A 23,410-nucleotide genomic window follows, 5' to 3' on the forward strand; every position below is an offset into this window, starting at 1 on the left:
CATAAAAGACATGTAGCAGAACAGAACAAATCTAATATACTACGGCAGAAACGGCGTAGGAATGAAAGAAGACAAAAACAGAGGATAATGAAGCAAGCACACAAGGGCCAAATCACCACCAACCTACACCCAGCCAATACAAGGGAGGTGGGCCCACAGTCAAGAAATTTAGAGGGCATGGTTTGGTGGTGGGGGGAAAAAGGGGTCTATATTTGGTTTCCAGCCGTGGCTTTTTTTGGAAATATACCCTGCTAAGATGGTATCTTACACAAAAGAGGTAGTGGATGGCTGGGACCATTTGATGCATGCCATAGAGGTAGGTGGTGAGGTATCGTAATCCTTATCCATTTGAATCCAGAGGGAAAGACTTATAGCAAGAACAAACAAAAGGGAGTTTTGTCATGAAATGAGTAGTGGTGGAGTGAGAACGTATTGAGTAATGGTAGTGGTTGGGCCACCAATGGGTTGGTGGGTAGTCCTAAAGGAATGCCCATAACAAACCAAAAACAATTAGTGAAGCCCTAGGGGTAAAAGGAAGAAATCTCATTGAATTAGCTCACTATAAAAAAGGGAGGTAGCCATAGATAAGGGGGGAAGAACCAATGGTAAGAGAGCAGTAAGCACCTAAGGGAGGGATGCAGAGAGAGAGGGGACCCAAGGGAAGAAAATAGTAAAAATAGAGAGAAGAGTAACAGAGAAAAAGGGAAAGAAAGAAAGGGGTAAAAAGAAGAGAGACCCAAGGCAAGATAGCAGTAAGAAACTAAGAGTAAAAGGAACGGAGAGAAAGAAAGAAAGAAAGTGGTAAAGAAAAGAGAGAAAACATGGCAGAAATAAGAGCATGCTTCTCCCTCCCTCTAAACAAACCCACTATTTAAAGTCTCCCAAAAGTAATAGCTAATAGCCATTTAGGCCTATTTTTCAAAATGCACAACTTTAATGGCAAAAGCCTATGGCAAGGTTATTCAAGTTGGGGTTTGGGTTCCTTCTTGGTTTACTTGTTCTGTGGGAAGATTCAATAACTTGATTTTGATCGCAAACATATATGATTTTACTCGTTAGAATTTATATCTGTTGTATTTAGTTATTCTACTGTAACACATTTTTTATCACGTTTGCTGTATCTGTTATTTTGCTATGGTATCTTTATTTTTTGTACTAGTTATTTTGCTGTAGCACCCTTTTATTATATTTACTGTGTTAGCTGTTATGCTAGCTAAACCTTTCTATTAAAGCTTTCTTATTTCTTTGTTATTGCGTGTTTTTCTTTCAACATGAACTAATTTTCATTCTGCCATATATATATATGTGTGTGTGTGTGTGCGCGCGCGCGCTAATACAGGTAAGTATATATACGCATATATGTATGTATTTGTATTTGAGAATATGCTAACCCATGTAAACATTTGCTCGATGAGTATTTTCTTTGGATTTTAGATTTGTTTATGTGCAGGAAGTAGAAAATTATTTCTACAATAGAAAAGGAAGAGTAGTCATTCACGTTGCAGAAAAGTGTAGAAAACTTTATTACATAGCAGAAAGCTAAGAAAAGTCAGCTTTGTGTTAGAAACTGGAAAAATGTCCCTTCTACGACGGAAACAGAGAATATGTCCACTTTGCAGTGTATTCCCTTGGATTTTGGACTCAACGTTTGTGCACAAACTGACAGCAGTAGAATGGTACCTTGGAGCCTATTCCACGAAGGAATTGCAATTTTGCCCCATCCCGTTTAACCCGCCCTTCCCGGCTTCACCCCATGCGGGTTTTCTTTAACCTGCAAAGGTGGTGGGGTGGGGATAAGGCAAGATATTAGCCCCGCACCACGGGGCGGGGCGAGGATAGATTTAGACTTTTTTAGACCCACCTGACCCCGCCCCTCCCCATCTCTGTTTTTTTTTTTTTTTTTTTTTTGGTGATTGTCTTGTTAAACACTTGGATATATTATTAAATTTTTTCTAAAAATTGATTATTAGATTTGATGGGATAAATTTAGTTGTAATTTCAAGTATATTTTTATTAATGAAATAGGTTACATTAAAAAAAAAATTACTAGTTGTAATACAAATTAACAAAAAGTAGAGTTTTACGAGATGGGGCGGAGCTTCGCGGGGCCCCAATGGGCGAAAATGGGGTGAGAAAGGTTTCCCTGTCATGTGGGGAGGGGCGAGGTGGGGATGGGGCAAGACAAAACCATGCGGGGTGGGGATGAGGACCCCATCCTTTGGCCCCACCCCAGCCCATTGCCATCCCTAATTCCGCGGAGGGCCAGGCCTAACTTCTTTCTTAGAAAAAGCCTAGACTAAGTATTGTCTAATAATATCAAAATGCGTGTCTAAGATACAAGAAGCATATTGTGATTGTGCTACATATCGTGATTGTGCCAACTGAGTGTCTCTCTTTTTTCTTCTTATACCCCATGGTTCATCTTTTTATCCCTTTATTTTATATACTTAATACATTTTTTTAAATCCCGTTTAATAAAAGATCATTGACATCACTTTAAATTTTTAAGTACATTAAAATTATATATAGGACCAAAATGATATTTTAGCCTTAATTCTATTCCAAGCAAACCTATTATCAAAATATTAAGAATATTCTTTATAAAAATAAATTAAGAATATTAAATTACTATTTTGTTTAAAATTAAATTACAGGTAATGAATGCATCAAGTGAATGTCTTTTCATTTTTTTTCCCCTTGAATCGTTGGAATTATATATCTAGATATATGATATTGACTTGATGATATCCTATATCTATCTGTAATTAACGGCCAAAGGGTTTTTACGAGAATGTAATAAAATTCTAGAAAGCAAGAAATTGATTTCCAAAGAATTGCTGCAGGGACCAGCAATTAAATTTCTTCCTTCACGGAACCAGTGATCAGAAATTGACCTTCTGGAAACTCATCAAGTTTTTTCCTCAAAGCCTAGTGATGACAAGATGACATCTTATAGTGGCAAATGAGGACGTGTTATTTATTTATTTACAATAAAATGTAATTGATTGAATTGATGACAAGTTAATTCATATTTCATTTTCCTCAGTACCCATTTCATATACTATTAATAAAAAATTTATTTTAAATTCAATAAGAATATGGTGTAAAACCCAAGTTTTACTTTTCCAGTCCCAATATGCCACATCATCATATTATATACTAAATAATAGGCACAACCAAACTCAATCAATTTTAATACCTATATGAAAATCTAACTTAACTGGGAGTTTATTAAGATGTTATTATGTATGACATAATATATTGAGTTTTAAGTAAAAAAAAAAAAAAATGATATGACAATCTCCTATTGGATTAGGTTTATGCTTCATCTTTATCAAATTCAAACTCTTACAATATATATAGATTAGGTTTCCCACTTAACATTCACCATCAAGGACTAATTGCTGTAAGCGACAAAGAAATACAATCCGAGTAAAACAAAGATAACTGTTCTTTTTGGCTACCTTTGACCATAAGATACAATCAACAGTTAGATTTTTTTTTTTTTTTGTTTGTTTGTTTGTTTTTGATAATTACTTTCGAGATCAAAATACATTGAACACGTATATGCTTTCCTTTAATTGAATGATGATGACTATCAATTCAGACTCTTACAATATATATAGATTAGGTTTCCCACTTAACATTCACCATCAAGGACTAATTGCTGTAAGCGACAAAGAAATACAATCCGAGGAAAACAAAGATAACTGTTCTTTTTGGCTACCTTTGACCATAAGATACAATCAATACTTAGATTTTTTTTTTTTTTTTGTTTGTTTGTTTTTGATAATTACTTTCGACATCAAAATACATTGAACACGTATATGGTTTCCTTTAATTGAATGATGATGACTATCTAATAGCAACTAATAACCACCATGATTGACAAGCATTTTCATTTGAGCTGTTTTAATCATGGACAAATCTAGGACGTGCCTAATGCACGGTCCCAACAAGAAGCTGTGGCGCATTTATCTTTTAAAATATTAATATTTCTTTTTTGGGATCACCATATGATCATGAATATGATGATTCATGAAACAGTGAGGGAGGAGAACGAGGGTCCATGTAACAAATAAGGTAATGTTATTTGCATAAATTTTATATATATATATATATATATATGTATATATATTGTAGGGTCAAAATTTGTAACCCAAGCCCAAAAGATATGGGATGTGAGCCTAATAAGCCCAATACAATGAATTTGTAGAGAGTGAGTGAAAGAACTGAGCTGTTTGTGAACTAAATAACAGTTAATCAAGATTTTAAAAGATGAATAAGTACAAAAACACAATTGAAACTTAAATAAATTGATGTTCGAGAAGATAAATTATTGTTTGAAAGGCTAATACAATTCTTAGAGTTACAGTAAATTTTCCTTCTTCTTCTCTTCCTCTCTTTTTCGATCCCCCTCTCATGAGAGATCTTTTACATTTATATAGTTTTCTTTCAGACTATCTTGATCGTACATTTGTCCTTCATTTAAGCATTTACATGAGTATATGTCCCATTAGGTATCTTCTTTAGTTCTCCATGAGTGGTGGCAGCTGAGGCTGCACTATTCAGGAGTCTTCTCCACATAAATGCGGCCAGAAAAGTTGCTGCAATGCATTTAATGCGGTGGTAGCAGCTTTTCCCTTAGATATTTCTCTATTCTTATTGTCTTTATACGTGCCTGAACTTCATCCTTATCGATGGAACTTCCTTTAAGATCACCCAAACCGCTCAGGTATTTGCTTGACCAATATTCCTCATATTCGAGAAGGATACGCTCTTTGGACTATATTCCTCTATCATCTCCTTACATGATTTTCCATTTCTGGGTCTTTCCTAATCATTTACTCCTTCTCGGACGTACCCACATCTTCAAATAGGGCCCAAGGCCCAATATATGAATTTGGGCTTTTATCCCCACACATATATATATATATATATGTGTGTGTGTGTGTGTGTGTGTGTGTGTGTGTGAGCACGCGCAGCATTAAGAAAAGCTTTACTTCTTTTCTTAAAAAAAAAAAATACTGTTATAGTCACAAACTATTTTACAATATTTTTACAAATGGTTGGTGTGATAAATTTTTACTGAGTCTCATCTAGACTTACCACTAACATCATTTTTTTACATACCAATAACTATTCACCACATCAGCAGTTTGTAAAATATTTTGTGAATAGTTTGTATCTATAGCATTTAAAAAAAAAATTACTCCCTCACACATTAATTACATGTTTAACAAATTTACTATTTCTATTCAATAATAACTGAAAATTTATACATGATATTCATTTCAATGAATAGAAATAAATATCATAATCTTTGTAGCATGTTTAAGCCAACTTAATTATAGCTTTTTAATTTTCTTAAAAAAAAAAAAAGGGGGTTTCTATTTACATTTTTTTTTAGAACAGTTACCCAGCTTTCTAAATTTATACTATCTCAAACACATTTAAGAGGGACATTCGATAGATTTTCATATATTATTTGTTTCATTAAAATCTTTGTCGTTATCATACTAACTTTCATATCTTGCGGGATAAAGGAAATATAAGATGTTGAGGTGCACGCAGGGACAGACGCAGGATTTTAAGTTGGGGGGGGGGTCGGAGATAAGCGAAAAAAAATTTTCAAATACACATCCATATAGTATTAATAAACTAACAACCAAGACAAATACCCAAAATCATTGTTTCTTAATATATTAAGATACAATCATCTACTAACAAAAACAAAATACACGAAACACTATTGTTTCTTTATACAATCATCTATGAAAGGGAACTCGACGCTCTTTCAAATCTTCAAAATCATCTACATTGAATCCAAACTAAATGTTGAAGCTATATCCTTTTCAATGTATAACATCAAAGAGTCCGTCAAAAAATCATTTTCCATTTTGTTTCGAAGGTTAGTTTTGACAACTTTCATAGCTGAAAATGCTCGTTCTGTAGTAGCAGTAGAAACTGGAAGAGTAAGCACAAGTCTCACCATTCTATAAACAAGTTTGTAATATTCTGAATTTCCAGTTCTCACTAACCATTGAGACAACTCAGATAAACTTTTCAATTTTTTGAACTCCGGATCCTGGACTACATTATGCTCAAAATGATAAAGCTCCTTCTCCAACACTTGTTTGTCATAATCTGTGAAATCTTGTGGATAGAAATTCTTTACCAACAAACAAAGATCACTACTTCTGAAAGATTTTAATGCCTCTCGAGGTTCTAAAGCTGAGCTAAGCCTAAGTAACTCCATTGCATCTTCATTAAACCGATAATTTAGTTCCTGTAGTTGAGAATCTATTGTAGCATAAAAAATATTTACTCGATAATGATGCTCATTTGTAACGTTATCTTGTTGATTACGAGCTCGACCTCGCCTCGCAATTAACGAGCATTCATATCCAGGACATCAATGCAATGCTTCTCACAAAATGAGATCACAGTGGTGAGTAAGCCATCCCATCCATCATCTCTAAATTTTTGGATAAGTGCTTTAGTAGATGAAACTAAATGCATGGCATTTAAAATGTCTTGAGATTGGCTTTGCAAAGCTTGACAAAGTTTATCAGTGATCTCCATAGTTTCCTTCTCAAGATGCAAGATGAAGACAAATTCAAATGAAGTTAAACCATCATAAGCTGACTCTGCTTCTGCCCGATGTTCTCCATCAATTGCATCATCAATTATATTTTGCAAAACTTCAACAGTTGAAGTAAACATTCTTAATAAGCTAGAAACTGATCTAAAATGTGAACTCCAACGTGTTTCTACAGGTCGTTGTAAAGTGCCAATTTGATTAAGTCCACTTCCAGTCTCAAGCTCTTCAAGATCAATCAAACGTGCTATTTCATTAGCATTGGCAACTTTCAATTGCTCATTGCGCTTGCATGAAGCATTAACAATTCTGATCAGAAAAAGCAATGCAAGAAAAAAATGACTAATGGGAACAACTTGTTTGGATGCTTTTACTAATGCCAATTGTAAGCGATGTGCAAAACAATGGATGTAGTAAGCATATGGGCAATCATTCAAAATCAAAGCTTGTAATCCACTCCACATACCTCGCATGTTGCTTGCTCCATCATATCCTTGCCCACGAATATTTTGTATATCGAAGCAATGTTGAGATAACAATGAATATATCCCCTTCTTTAGAGTCAAAGCCGCAGTGTCAACAACATGAATAAGCCCAAAAAAACGTTCTTTCACAAAGCCTTCTACATCAACATATCTAAAGACCACAGCCATTTGCTCTTTCATGGACTCATCACGAGCTTCATCAACCATTATGCAAAACTTTGCATCACCAATTTCTTCCCGAATAGCCTTCTTCACTTTGGCTGAGAAAACATGTAAAATTTCCTTTTGAATCCTAGGTGATGTGTAGGTTGCATTTTGGGAGCTTTTTCTATTATTTCAGCAATCTTCTCATTAAAAAAAGTCACAATACCCAATGATTCAAAAAAGTTCCCACGGTTTAATGAACTAAAACTTTCATCATTACCTCTAAAAGCTATAGCTTGAAAGGCAAGATACCGGACAATAAAAATTGAGGCCTTCAGTTGCAACCGATTATTTGCAATTTGTTCAGTAGTGAAATGATCAACTACCCTTTGCAAATGCTGCGATTGGTTCATCAAATCCTTACACATTTGCTCGGCAACTCTATGAGCTGAGTTAGGATCTTTTCCTATATGACCTTGAAAATAACAATCTTTGCCCCCAACCTTTTTCCAAGATCTAAATCCACCAACAATGAATGCATTTTGTTGTCCCACAACCCCATTTGGATTATGAAAGACAAAGCAAGGTAGACAATAAGCTGCATCTGTTGTAGGAGAATATTCAAGCCATTTTGAATTATTTTTAAACCAAGAAGCTTGAAAGCTACGATTGCGCTTTCCACTTTTCTTGAATGTCCCTAGAGGAGGTTGGTGCGGACCCTTTTTAATGTAAGCCCGTCGAATTTCATCACGTTGATTAACATGATATTCCCATATTTGTTTGCGTGTTCCGGGATCATAATCCAAAGAATCAAGGTCAATTCTTTGAAATTGTGTTTGAGAGATTGGAACATCGACATTTTCCAGAATTGGAACATCCACATTTTCCGGAATTGGAATAGCAACATTAGTTGTTGGCAATTCCACGTTGACTTCAGAAGAATTTGAAGTTGAACCTTTTCTTTTGAAAAAATCAAGCATTGTAGTTGATTTTTTCATGATCTACAAATAAAATAAGAATCACCATTATTTTCTTAAATTTGTGTGAAAATTTTCTATAATATATAATTTGTTTTTTCTTTTTGTCTTTGGTCTACCTTTATTTATGTTTTTGTGTTTGTCTACCTTTATTTATATTTGTGTTGTCTTTGTGTTGTCTGATTGTCTCCCTCTTTCTAACACTGACCCACTAACCCAGACACTAATTGGCCTTACAGAAAAAAAAAAAAAAAAAAAAAAAAAAAAAAAAAAAAAAGGTAAAGTTGTCTTTAACTTTACCTTTTGTTTTGTCCGTTGCCCAACCCCCACCTCCACTTGTCTGGCTGTCCCTATTATGCCCAACTACCAGTCAACAAAGAAAAAATTAATTCCTACAACTACAAACTCTACTCTCTCTCTCTCTCTCTCTCTTTCTTCTTATCTATATAAAGAGTCACAAACACAGTTACACAGAGACAGAGTCACAGAGTCACAGCCAAAAAGCCAAAAAAAAAAAAAAAAAAAACACCACAGGTAGCAGCCGCAGCCACATCAGTTCAGTTCATCAGCAAAAACACAAACAAGCACAGTTTGAATCTCAGATTCTCAGATCATATCACAAAGACACAAACATTTTATATTTATTAAGTTTTGAAGGCTTAAATACCTGTGAGCGGCGGCGGCAAGTGGGTCTTGAGCAACCGGCGACGGCGGCAATCGTCACAGACTCACAGCGACACGGCGTCTCGGGCGACTCACAGCGCACAGACTACAGCGACACGATGACTCACAGCGACACGGCGTCACAGATCAAGATGGGTCTCGGGCCTCTCGGCGTCTCGCTCTCGCAATCGTCACAGACTCACAGTGACACGGTGTGGCGTCGGCGGCGGCGGCGGCGTCACGGGATCGGGGTGGGTCTCTCACTCTCTCTCTCTCTCGCCTCTGGCTCTCACTTTCCTTTCCTTCTTTTTTGTTCTATTTTTTCTTCGTTTTTTTGCTTCTCCAGTTCTCCGTTTGGGTTGGTTTTGGTCCTCTTACTGAGTTTGTTTTGTTTTTTTTTTTTTACATGGGCCATGGGCTGGCCGGAATCTGATGGGCTCTCAAGTTCCATTTCCTTCCTTTTCTTTTTTGTTCTTTTTTTTCTTTCGTTTTTTTGCTTCTCTGTTTGGTTGGTTTAGGACGGCTGAGTTTGTTTGTTTTTTTTTTTTTTTTTTTTTTACATGGGTCATGGGCTGGCCGGAATCTGGGCAGCCAGGCAGGGGTTCATAATTTTGGGAGGGGGGCCGAGCTAAAATTAGGGGGGCCCAAACTCTTTTCTTTTTTTTTTTTTAAGAAAATTTTAGCTGGTAAAATTTTTTTTTTGGGCCCAGGGGGGCCCGGGCCCCCTTTGCCCCCCTTCTGGGTCCGTCCCTGGTGCACGGCACCCTAGAAGTAGAGCCCTATAGAAATCCATTTCAATTAGAAATAGTGAAAAGTGGTCTACAAGACTCCTAGTCGTAATGTGTTTTGGAGTGTGTCAGGCGTTATATAAAGCAATATATTGTGTGCGTGCGGTAAGTAGAGAGATTTAGGGAGAAATTGAAGAGTGAAACACAAATTTGAAGCCGATTGAAGGAAAAAGATTAGTGCTTTGTGCGGTACTGAGGGAAAAAAATGTGATTTTTCTTTTGCTCAAGACACACAAAGAAGATAAATTGAAGGTTGNTATGTGATTTAAAATATATATGAATGATCCTTTAAGTCACCACATAATTTCTACAAAACAATTTGAGGTTAACTTTGTGTGTGTGTAAGTAAAATATAACTAATGCTTACTTCCTAGATGTTGTTACAGAGAAACTCTCCAGTCCACCTCCACCTGCAAGTTTGGCAACCACAAAAAATCTTGGCACAACAAGCAAGTGACCAGGCTTCACTTCAGTGTCCAAGACTTGCTTACCATTAATGCCCACAATTTGAATCTGACCAATCCCTTTCACAAAATAAATCAACTGAACTGAAGAATCAGTAGTGTACGTTGGTGAAAACATTGCATTAGCATTAAGTTTAACGAGTTTGGCGCTCAGCTCAACTTGATCAAGAAAAGGAAACTTGGCTTCTGTCGATGTAGTGACTTGTCCACCATTCTTGACAAGAATATCAGGCAATGCAGCTTCAATGTTATAGACCAATTTGTTTGTGTTGTTTTCATTTGGTTTAGGCATAGTTTTTCCTTCTTGTAGCTTAATTATCAGAACCCCAGTTTGGATTTTTGCAAGCTTATTTGCTTCATCTTTATTCATTTTATAAGCTCTACTAAGGAACTCTGGTGAGAAACCTCCCATGATACCTTGAACGGTTGAACCCCACTTAAAAGAAAGTAGGTGAATTCACCAGGAATATGTGACTTTGAAGTTTCACCCAAAAATACTACAACGAATTCAGAATCTCCATCATTGAACCACCATGAGACTGTTCCCATTGCTACAGGTATGACATCTCCTTTCTTGAGTTTCAATACCACCTAAACTGATGTGTTAGGAAACACCATTCCAACAATTCCATCACCCCTGCACTAGTTAACAGTCAATGATATATATTAGGGAATGGTACAGAAGCTTATGAATTATCGAAAGAAATCATCAATTATTGGCCAGCAGGACGAGTGAGTTTAGCATCATGTAATTTATTAGTACTTATTTAGTAAAATGTTGGACTAAAAGCCAGTGCCGGCTGAACAGTGGAGCAAGAGAGGCCGTCGCCTAAGGCCCCAAGTAAAAAAAAAGGCCCCCAAATTTTAACCAATAAGGTTATTTATAATCAATAAATAAAATAATATTTTTTTTACTAGATGAAAAAAAATAAAAAAATAGAGAGAAATGCAATGTCCACAATATTTTTTACAACACTTTTACAATTATGTTAAGTAGCAGGTTGTTATAACCTGTTATTGATGGCAAAAAAATAATAATAGTGATATTTTCAAAGAGAGAAAAAAAAAAGCAACTTAAAACATAGGATTTATTGTAAAAAAATATTGTGAATGTTATACTTCTAAAAAAAATAAGAACAATAATAATAAGAGTTTAGCTAGCAAACTTTTATTAGTTCTCGTTTAAGTCCACCATTAACACTACTCTTTTACTTACTATTATCAATCTACCATATCAACAAGTATGAAAAATTTTGTCAAATTTTTTCTGTTTATAAAATTTCTAAAAAAAGAAAAAATTCTACATAGTTTATGTTAATTAGTAGTAATTTTGCATCTAAAACAAGATAATCAATTTTCGCCTTAGGCCCCCAAATACATCAAGCCGCCTCTGCTAAAAGCAAAAAACTGAAAGCTTCATGCCAAAGGACTAACAACAATTTTTTTTTTTAAGGTGGTAATTATTCTTTACATATGTACTCTAAACAACATTTTTTTTTTTTTAACTTTTATTAAGTCAGTTCATAAACTTTGAATTATCTTACAAGCCTAAATAGTGGAATTCTGGTTTGGACTGGGAGCCCAATTCCAGCCCAATTATCCATAGTTGGTTCTGCTAGTCAAAGCTCATTAAGGCTAGTATTACACCATTTATTTAGTCAATCTTGTTGGTCCTGGTGCATTTTTTGTGTCAATCCTAAAATCCGCTTTTGTGGTATCATTTATTTTTTAATTTTTGAAAAAGTTAATGGATACTATGAAGGTATTAGTTTATAAAATATTTTTTAAAAATTTTTATAGGAAAAGAAAAAACAAAACCAATCTTTTAGTAACTTTTATATTCCCCATGAAAGTGGTATAAATACTTTCATGAAATAATCCACTAACAAATGTCTAAGAGCACTCATTAATTGGACCTTTCTTTTTTATATGTTTTGGAAATCATGTAGTCATTTTAATTCTCCAAAACTTAGAAGTCTGTTCTAAGCACTATATCTAGTTGGTTGGCTGGAATCAAGAAATTATAGGGTGATTATTCAAATAATACTTGTGTTGTACCATGTATCTCTTTAGGTAGATTCCATCGAGTGGCGAGTGTGTTTAGTCTTATNATAGTGCAATCACAATCATATTATGAAAAAAAAAATATGAAAATTATTGTGTCTAGCATTTTCTTTGTAAAGCGATGGAGATGTATATATTGGACTGTTCCCAAACCAAATTTCTAAGTCGACAATCAGTTTTACTCAAAACCTGGAATGTTATAAAGGATATGGGGTCCTCCAGTTAGAGTCTTTAGACAATTCTTGTGTTCCATTCGAGAAGAAAGTGCGGCAGATATTATTAATATTTGATATTTCTACTCACTGTGGGTGGAAAAGCCACTGATATTTAATGGGTGCTCTCTCTCTCAAGTAAATAATCTATAAATAACCAATACGGATTCATATCATTGAGACTTTGAAAGGAAATTTTAAAAGCACAAAGGTCAAGATGGCAAGATGTAAATCCTTTAAAGTATAGAAAAATTAAGAAACACTAAAACTAAAAGCATTCATTTTTAATTAGCATTATATGGAAAATGCACAAGAGGAGCCAAAAAGGAAAATGTGTGATAGGCGACGCCCATTCCAAACTGCAATCACAAGTTGGTTGACTCTTGGAACCTTGACTTTGAAAAAAAAAAAAAAAAAAAAAAAAAAAGCACTTCTTCTGCGTACCACAGTTACCATTCCCAAAAGCAGTTCAATGTGGAATTTATGTCTCTAATATCTGATTTTTAGGAGATAATCATATTGTGACTTGGAGTCAATAGGCCTTGGAACTTGGAACTGGGCATCCTTCCAAATTCATGTCAAAATCATTAAAAAAAAGGTTATAATAAGTCATTGTGACACCAAAATTGACTCTGACTGTAGGAAGCAGAATTATAACAAACTGGACCACTGCAAAGTCTGCAATTAATGGATACCCAACTCATGTTCCTTAAAAAGAAAAAAAAGTAAGAATATCACTTATAAAAATAAAAAACTTTTTGACCGATTTCTCCAAAAGCAATCATTAATATTATAAAAAGCAGCAACACATAATTCAGCAAAATTCGGAAAAAAAAAAAAAAAAAAAAGACACAATACATAAGTGGAAATACGTTTAAGTTTTCACGCATGGCTATTTGACCTAATAAAACCATAGTATATTTTGCACTTACTCCATTCATGTAGAAGGAAATTTATATAACAAAAATCAGTAATTTATGGTTGATGTGAATAGGAATTAATAGATGTTTGGTGGAATCATAGTCCCAGAAAATGTGTACGTGGATGGATGTTTACAAACCTGCAGAACTGGACGGTGCATGCAGTAATGAAGGTGGCATATTATATGGTTCGAGACCTCTACTATTGTTACAGAGTGAACGAGACTGGCCGGTAACCACTAACCAGGCATCAAGAATGATTGAAGAGTTATAAATGCCAATTTAAGTGTCAGGCAAAGAATATTATTTAAAGAAAATGCTTGGGCCTGGCAAACTAAAATTCTAGTCCATGGAGTAATGATACAATCGGCTAGTGAAGCAGATGTTAATTCAAATTTTCTTTCCAAGTGTGTCCCAGCCTCCCTAGGCCAAAACTGAATTATTTAAAAGAAAAAATCTCAACTATTGAAAAAAAAAAAAAAAAAAAAAACCCTTAAGACTCCACAATTCTCCAAACATGGAAGATGTATAATTTAATGGCGGGAAGTTAAATTTAGATCCCGTTTATTAAATATGTGAAATCATGCTAAATTGAATTATTCAATTGTGTTTAGGATAAAGTTTAATTATAAAATTGGTTGTAACCTTAGGCTACAATTTTATTCAATATCTTTTATTGAATGTGAATTTTGACAAGAGATTAAATTCTATAAGGACATGGTGTAAAACCCATGTTTTACCCCTCCAATCCCAACATGCCATATCATCTTATCACATATTTAAAAATAAACGCAATCACACTCAATCAATTCTAATACCCATATATAAATCCAACCAAATTGGGAATCTATTGAGATGTTATTAGGTGTGGTAGGATGTATTGAATTTTAATAAATTTTAAGTAAAATGCTGATATGGCAATCACTTATTGGATGGTGTAAACATAGGTTTTACACCCCATCCTTATAGAATTTACTCTCTTTTGACAAATCTACTATTGGATTACATCTTCTTCTTATATCCTCATTGCTTGTAGAATTTATAGAAAATTAAAGACTAATAGCTATGTTATTAATAAATTGTTTAAATTGCAAGTTTTTGTAGTTTAAAATTATGCATAAAAAATACGTTTATAGATCATATAGTAAAAAATATTCAATTGATACAAAATTTGACATGTGTATTGAGAATGTAAAGAATATGCAATTCAACGGTTAGATTTTCAAAATATAAAGTAATGTTTATTTTATTAAATAAGATTGTAATTTGAGACTACAACTAATTTTATAGCTAAACTTTGTCCTTATGTTTATTCAATCAAATTTCAGTGATGCTATAACTATAAATCACAATATAATATATATAATGGTGTATAAAATATAAAGGATATAGTGATTTGCTGATGATATGAAAAACCTAGGCTCAAAATCATAGGAAAAAACACATTGAGTGTTTTAGCCAACAATCCCAAGAAAAATTTATTAATAAAATTGAAGTTTTTATAATAAAAATCAACTCTAACTTTTAGTTGCTACATGACCTACATCAAGTAATGACTTGCTCACTTGATTATATATATATATATAGTTCCAACCCAGTTGGAATCTTTTATTGTAGATTTCGCACCAACGACTTCGAGGACCAATTAAAAGATTTTATAGCAACTTGACGGCGTTAATGTACTATGGCTTTAGCTTGATCACCAATTGACAACAATATTGATCTTCAGATTTACTTTGGTGTCTTCAGTATGTTAGTGAATTGAGAGAGTCATTGCAGCTTTGCAAACTAATATTTATAGCCCAGAAACTGAAATTCAATCCAAAATTGTAAAAATTACATATATACACAATTGATTTGTAAAAACCACACCATCATTTGTTCATTAAGACCTAAAACTGCTAAAACGGATGAGAATTTGTTCAACATATTAAGACTTTGTTTCTTTTCGTGTAAAATGTAATCTTTTGAAAATATTTTTATACAAAATGGTTTTGTTTGGTTCTATTAAAAATTCCTAATAATGGTGGCAATTTGGGGAGAAAAGTTGTGGTGGTTTGGTAGCAGTGATGCATGATCAAAGATGGTAATGGCAGTAATGATGGGGTGTGAGGTGGCTAGTGATGATGGCAATGGCTAAACAGTGGCCAAGAATTTTTGGAGATCAACCATTGGTGGTTGGTGGTGAATGATAAGCAAGCAAGTAGTGGATGTTGTGTAGGTGCTAGGTCCAATGGCAACTAATGGCCCATAGTTGGTGGTGGGGGCAGTTGAGGCCTAAGCCGTCGAGCTAATAGTGGCAATGCTTGATTGCAAAGTGGAGGTGGGGGTAGTGGCACGGAGGAGATGAAAAGTTAAGGACGGTGGAGATGAAATAAATACTTTTTTTCCGATTTCTTAAAATATTTTTGTAAGCATTTTTTTTTTTTTTTTTGGCATTTTAGTGTAATTTTTTGTTCACCACAAAAAATAATTATCTTTGATTTTTATTTTTTAGTCGTATTGAATATCAAAACTTATTTTGTTGAAAACATATTAAATTGAAACAAAGAAACCTTTTAGTCAAACATTGTAATTGAATTTAGTTGATATGTAAAAAATAAAAAGTAAACATTTACATATGATTGAATAATTTGAATTGTCGCTAATCGTGACACCCAAGTTCTAAATCACCGCTTCATCAACTATTGAATTCGAAAAAAGAAAAAAAAAGAAAAAGAAGAACATGTCTGGTAAGGCCCAAAGGTCTAATTTGTAATCTTTCTGTGCTTAATCTCAGCCCAAATAATTTAGCTGATGTTTAAACAGTGTTGACGATCCCTTTCATCCAAAGTTCCAAACCACTGTGGGCCTTAGATAAAATAATCCTTCATTGCCGACATGAATTCCACCCGACCGAATCTGGTCCTACTCGAACTGGCCCATTTACATGCTGGACTTCATAAATAATAATATTGTATTTGTAGCCTCTTCAAAAAAAAATATATATTTGTATTTGTAGCCCATAGAATTGAAATACCACTCAGTCAAAAAAAAAAAAAAAAAAAAGAATGCAATAACAAGACGCGGAAACGATCAAAACCGCTGATCCATTTCAACCAACAAAATCAAACGTAATAAAACGCAAAAATTCAATAAATAAATTAAATTTAAAATGTTAAAATGTAGTTTGTCTCAATGATATGAATCCGTATTGGTTATTTATAGATTATTTACTTGAGAGAGAGAGCACCCATTAAATATCAGTGGCTTTTCCACCCACAGTGAGTAGAAATATCAAATATTAATAATATCTGCCGCACTTTCTTCTCGAATGGAACACAAGAATTGTCTAAAGACTCTAACTGGAGGACCCCATATCCTTTATAACATTCCAGGTTTTGAGTAAAACTGATTGTCGACTTAGAAATTTGGTTTGGGAACAGTCCAATATATACATCTCCATCGCTTTACAAAGAAAATGCTAGACACAATAATTTTCATATTTTTTTTTTCATAATATGATTGTGATTGCACTATTCTGTACTATCAATCACCAACTTATATAATATCTCAACAGTTATGGAAAAGAAAAAATTATAAAATTGATTGTGCAACTAAACTTATTGGTATAATGCTGATTAATTCCATGAATAGTTAGATGATATTTTCACTCGGAAAAGAAGATGGCACTGAGTAGTGAGTCACTGAACCACATGTCCGTCCAAAAAATTGTTCAATGCGTGCACCTTAACAAATTCTAGGAAAGGCTTGGATGAACAGCTAAGTATATTGGAAACGAATAATAACTAATTGTGAATATGTGGAATCCTTTTTATGTTAGCACTAAAGTTTTTTTTAGTATGTGATGCTCACCTGATTAATTCTAACCAGAGACGAAAGTACGAAACTAGAGTTTTAATTTAGGATTTTTGGGGACCAATGTAAACAATTTTAAAAAAGATATAAACTAGTATTAGTATTAACAAAGAAAAAAATTGATAAATTAGTGTTAGTATATAACTAGTAGCAACTTTATGAAACAATTTAACTAATACTTCCAACTAAGACATTAAGGTCAAATCCAACTGTGGGGCCCGTGGACCTGATAGCCTCGGCCCATCGGGTAGCAGACCCAAGGCCCATGCCGAGGAACACTGACTATTCAAAACTAAATTGGGGAAAACCTCTTTTCCTAATCCACGCCGAGGACCTCCTCATCCTCGGCCTGACAAAGATGATTTTCGGGAAGACTAGGCCCAAAGTAAGCTGTCACCCTCGCATTTAATGCATTCACCTAACCCCCTTGGCCGCATTAATGGGGATATAACCCCTTAGCAGGGTAACGTTGATCAGAGTGAACCACTCGAGTACTGATAAGGCCTCTGATGGGACGGACGGCCAGAAGAGAGGCAAATGAATGATCAACAGATAGAATAAGGAGATAGGAAGATGAAGACTATATAAGGAAAGCAAGTAAAGTAAAAAGGAGAGGAGGGAAAAAGAAAAGAAAAAGGCTTCCTCGGCCATGGGCCGAGGAGCATCCTCCCAGTTGTATAGAAACTCTAAGTATCTTTTTATAAATAAAAGTTCATACTTGATGAACGACGGCCAGTGCCTAAACCTTTAACCCACTCTCTATAAATTTATTGTTTGGGCTTGTTGGGCTGAAAACCCATTCATACTCAGGGTCAATCCAAATTGAGTCCCTACAATTGGCGCCGTCTGTGGGAAGGATTAGGGTGCTGGCCGGCGCACCAGGCGAGTGTTCTAAGTATTCGTTTTACAGTAGGTTGAAAAAAAAAAAAAGATTTGACAGCGAAAAGAGAAATCTTGATATTGTTATTTCATAAATAGAAAGAGTACAAATTACAATCAGAGGCTCTGGCAGGCATGTTTTACAAACAAATTTACAAGCTAATCCTACCAGCTATTTCTACAATCAGAGGCCCAAGTGGAGCCGCCCTAAGAAAAAACTAGCCAGTGGGAAGTGTCAAGCCGTTCCTTTATTGGTATAAAGAGAATGGGAGAGCTTGACAAAAGGCAGAGAAGGGGGAGGGCCATCATGTTTCCAGGCCGCCGACAACTCCCTTCTCGGCCAGGCGGAGCTGGAACAAAGAGAGGAGAAGATGTAGGGGCTCCGGGATACCTTCCCCCATGATGTTTCCTTGATTCTCTCCAATCCTCGCGAGTGTTGGCCGTTGGAGACGGCAACACTCGAGCACCACCCATGAGGTGATTTCGCACGTCTTCTTCGTCGGGGGTGCGCTCCGAGGAAAGACGTTAGGTACTCTAACAACATCCCTCCGGGCCACTTTGTAGGGCACTATCGGGGTTATGCCTAAATTCTGTCTCACCGAAAGCCCAGTGGGGGCTACGGCCATACCAGCTTTTGCCAGTTCCGGTCACAATTCCGGCGGGGTTGTTAAAAGGGCTTGGGAAATTGGAAAAATGTGTTCTGTTTTTCTGTTTGTGTTGAAAGGTCCATGGGTTGTGGAGAAACCATCTCGCCACCTTTTATAGGGGGTAGGGGTTGGTGAGAATTAATTCATGCAGAGTTCGAAAAGAGAATTATCAGCTGGGCTAATAATGAAGCTACCAATTTTCAAGGAGGCCATAGACCGTTGGACTCGTGTTAATTTACGAGGACATTAATGAAGGCGCGTTTTGCGCACCGAAGCGTCAAGCGCGGAACATGAATAGACAAAAGGCGCTTCATAAATGAAAAAGATGGGGCCTCGAGCTGGAGGCAAGGTCAACGCCACGTGTAAAGATCATAATCCGACCCAAGGAGGAATCATCTCCAGTAAAGCGATCCGAGGACAAACCTCTACTTACAGAAAAATAGAAGTGGTAGACAGAACCGAGGTATTGTATGGTCCTCGGACCCAAGCCTATGGTAAAACTATACACACCATTATACCTGGGTACTAGACAGAACCAAGGTATTGCATGGTCCTCGGACCCAAACCTATGGGGAAACTAGATACTTACAGAAAAATAGAAGTGGTAGACAGAACCAAGGTATTGCATGGTCCTCGGACCCAAACCTATGGAAAACTAGATACTTATAGAAAAATAGAAGTACTAGACAGAACCAAGGTATTGCATGGTCCTCGGACCCAAACCTATGGAAAACTAGATACTTATAGAAAAATAGAAGTACTAGACAGAACCAAGGTATTGCATGGTCCTCGGACCCAAACCTATGGAAAACTAGATACTTATAGAAAAATAGAAGTACTAGACAGAACCAAGGTATTGCATGGTCCTCGGACCCAAACCTATGGAAAACTAGATACTTATAGAAAAATAGAAGTACTAGACAGAACCAAGGTATTGCATGGTCCTCGGACCCAAACCTATGGAAAACTAGATACTTATAGAAAAATAGAAGTACTAGACAGAACCAAGGTATTGCATGGTCCTCGGACCCAAACCTATGGAAAACTAGATACTTATAGAAAAATAGAAGTACTAGACAGAACCAAGGTATTGCATGGTCCTCGGACCCAAACCTATGGAAAACTAGATACTTATAGAAAAATAGAAGTACTAGACAGAACCAAGGTATTGCATGGTCCTCGGACCCAAACCTATGGAAAACTAGATACTTATAGAAAAATAGAAGTACTAGACAGAACCAAGGTATTGCATGGTCCTCGGACCCAAACCTATGGAAAACTAGATACTTATAGAAAAATAGAAGTACTAGACAGAACCAAGGTATTGCATGGTCCTCGGACCCAAACCTATGGAAAACTAGATACTTATAGAAAAATGGAAGTACTAGACAGAACCAAGGTATTGCATGGTCCTCGGACCCAAACCTATGGAAAACTAGATACTTATAGAAAAATAGAAGTACTAGGCATAACCAGGGTATTGCATGGTCCTCGGACTCGAACCCATGGAGAAAATAACTATCTGAAGAAAAACCAAAGCGTTACTTAGAGTCAAGCTATAATACGGTCTTTAGATTTATATTTGAAGGATAACAGATGGTTTCATGAGGCTAACTCCAGAATAGAATACGAATATTAAGCAGAATACAATAGTAAAGCAAACAAAAGAAAATATCATTAGTTGGAAGCGAAGTATTAAGTATTCAGTTCAAACGGAAAGTATACAACTCCCTTACAACGCCACTGAGGCAAGAAACAAAATGAGATAAAAGAGAAAATAAACAAATTTATCCTATGTCGTATACTAGTCTCCTTGACTCAGTAGGCAAATTAAGTCAATAAGTAAATCAAAAGGCTTTGGCCAAGGCCTAAGGGCTTGGTCTCGAAAGGTCCGCCGGAGGACTTGCCACGTCTTGTGGTATTCCCTGACCCTCGGGTATAACTTCCCCCAACGCTCTCTGGGGCTCAACCTCCTCGGATGGTTGGTCAGTTAACGATGTATCCTCGGCGGTCTTATCGTGACTCTCAACCGCTGGTAATGAGGACCCCTCCTCGGGAGCAGCAGGTGCAACCTCGCGAATGGCAATAGGGTAATATACCCTGTCCTCCCTCCTAAGATCAGATGAGACATCAACCCCTGCTTGGTTGAGGGCTTCATGCCAGGTCTGAGAACAGTAATGCCTGCACACTGCAGGAACTTGAGCCCGAAGGGTGGCTTCAGTCTTAGCCACCCCATCTGCGAAAGCATTCTCCTCTGCCTGTTCTACAGAGCGCTCAGCGTCTATTTTTGCAAATACCGCCTCGTCTTTGGCTCTCACAGCCTCGTCCCTGGCATACTCGGCAACACCTTTCTCATGGATTGCCGCGGTCAACTTTCCCTTCATATAGGTAATGTTCTCTTTGGCAGTCTGTAATTGACCCTCAACGTCTTGCAAGCGATTAGTTTGATCCTCAGCTTGCTTCCTGGCCACGGCTAGGTCGGAGACAGCAGTATCCCTGGCCTTCGTCATCTCTTCCAGATCCTCGGTCGCCTTTTTTAGGTCGGCCTCAGATCTCTTGAGAGTATTGGCAGCCTCCAAGAACTTGTCACGCTCTTGCGCTAAGGCATTGCTATGGTCATCGACCTCCTCGCCTAACCTGAAAAGGGCCTGGATAGCCTGCCAATAAAAACAAGTAACTCCGTAAAGAGAAAGGAAGGTATTAAGTGACAAACTTTGAATAAAGTGAATAGGTGCCAAAGGACCCACCATTCCTAGATACTTCTTAAGGTCGAGGACAACCTCTACCCCAGTCATATTTCTTAGCTCAGCCATGTCAGTGGGAAGAAGAAGAGATTTCTCCAGGGCCTCGGCTACAAGAGCCCCCTCGGCTCCTTGAGATTCCCGCATCGACGCGTTATCCATCAGGGGCTGATCATGGAGCATGGCAGCGGGCAGCCAGGCTTGAGCCTCGGACTGCTGGATGGCCTTCTTACTCTTCCGTTGATCACCGAGCTTCAGTTGCTTCGGAGGCCTGCGAAACCTACCCTCCTCGGGCGGGGAATGGGACTTGCCCCCATCCATTGGCTCTTTACCCTTAGAAAGCCTTTTCCTTTTCGGGACAGGAGACTCAGTCTGGGGGTCTGATACTATGGGGACAGAGGACGACCTGGTTTGCACAGTTAAAATCTGGGGCGGAGGTGCTGGGGGCTGGGGCTGCGACTCTTCTGATACACCTTTCTTGGAACCGCCTTCGAGCAGGTCAAGAAGATTGGTTTGGGGCTGTCTTTTTAAACCCATCTCAGTCGGAGTACTAACTCTTAGGGACTGGAGATCGGCTTCGGACAAATGAGGGTCTCCTAGATCACCGAAGGGATCCTCGGATTGATCAGCTAGGTCGAATACACTATATTCGTCCTCAGAAGAACTCAGTTCAACCACCTCCCTTGCCTTCTTAGATAGTCCTTCCTCGGCCACCGTTACTTGCTGGGATGAGGAGGGACCTGCTAGCGGAATGCCTTCAGGTATATAAGACCCCTCAGTAAATGCAAAACCGTCTTCCACCACGGTGATCTGCGTAAGCCGAGGGTCACGAGCTCTAATTACGTGCTTCGAGACTGGGAATGATTTTTGAGCTGGGTCGCATCCGAGGATGTGATGAGCAGCTCTGACCTGGTTATCGGTTTCGTTTAGGAAAAGGTCCGACCTAAGAACGGTCTCCAAATCCGCTTTGTTAACCAGATGGAAATGACGTGCAAAGGCGTGCGGATCTGTGACAAGAAGAGTGAAACTCCTATGGTTAATCAACCAAATCAAATATACAGTTATAAAACTTGAAAATACTGAAATCTAGATTGTCTTTTACTTCCGGTATCCTACCTGGCTACCCCTCTACTGTTGGGCAATGAAAACCGTTGTGCCACTTTCCCGACACTATGAGGAAATCTTGGGTTAACCCCTTATTGGAATTAGGAAGACACCGGATAAGACGAACCCTATCGTCCCTTGTCTTCATATAGTACGTCTTACCCCTCAGGTGATGAAGGTTGTAACACCAGTTCACATCGTGGTGAGTCAATCTCAGCCCCATTTTCTCATTCAGGGTATCTACACACCCTAATATCCTAAATACATTCACGGCACACTGAAGTGAGCCAGGCGAAAATGCCTAAGGTAATTGAGAGTTACTGGCCTCATAGGGATTCTCATCCCTCCTTCTACAAAAGCGACTATTGGGATCACAACTTCACCCTCTCTCCTCTTAAGGTACCACTCCCCTTCTTCACAGTACTTCAAACTCACATTATTGGGTATTCCATAGTCGACAATGAATATGTTCATCATCTCGTCGGACTCAACCAACTTCTTAAACTTACCCATTCCCCAAAGATGACTAAAAGTTCTAAAAGAAGAAAAGGAGGAGTAAAATCAAGGAAATTTGGGGTCGCTAGAAAAAGAAGACTTACAGAAGTATGGCGATTCTCTTCAAGAAGAGTGCAAGTTGAACTAGACTTAAGTCATACGCATCGATGGTTGTAAGCGCGAAAATGATGAAATCAGGCGGTTTAAACATGTACTTATACTCCCCCTTAGGTTCTCCAAATGTAACCGCTTGTTCATAAAAAGCAAGAGATCATACCGTTGAAAGTGGGAAACGTGGTGCCACCAAAATTTAATGTGGGCACCCATTAAGTCTTGAAACGCTAAAAACGCGCATCGGGCAGTCAAAA

At 37.0% G+C, this 23,410-nt stretch overlaps 1 protein-coding gene and 1 pseudogene across 1 annotated transcript; both read right to left on the reverse strand.

Moving 5' to 3' along the window:
- Positions 1 to 6,390: 6,390 nt before the first annotated feature.
- On the reverse strand, positions 6,391 to 8,210 carry LOC111983261 (uncharacterized). The gene is made up of 2 exons (XM_065780305.1): positions 7,511 to 8,210; positions 6,391 to 7,346 (listed from the first exon to the last, which is right to left on the reverse strand). The coding sequence occupies exons 1-2, from the start codon at positions 8,208 to 8,210 to the stop codon at positions 6,391 to 6,393; spliced, it is 1,656 nt and encodes a 551-aa protein (XP_065636377.1).
- Positions 8,211 to 10,021: 1,811 nt separating this feature from the next.
- LOC112015719 (cocosin 1-like) lies at positions 10,022 to 21,980 on the reverse strand (annotated as a pseudogene).
- Between the last annotated feature and the right edge of the window lie 1,430 nt (positions 21,981 to 23,410).

The sequence above is a fragment of the Quercus suber genome, unplaced genomic scaffold (assembly GCF_002906115.3).
Source record: "Quercus suber isolate HL8 unplaced genomic scaffold, Cork oak 2.0 scaffold_231, whole genome shotgun sequence".
Lineage (NCBI taxonomy): Eukaryota > Viridiplantae > Streptophyta > Magnoliopsida > Fagales > Fagaceae > Quercus > Quercus suber.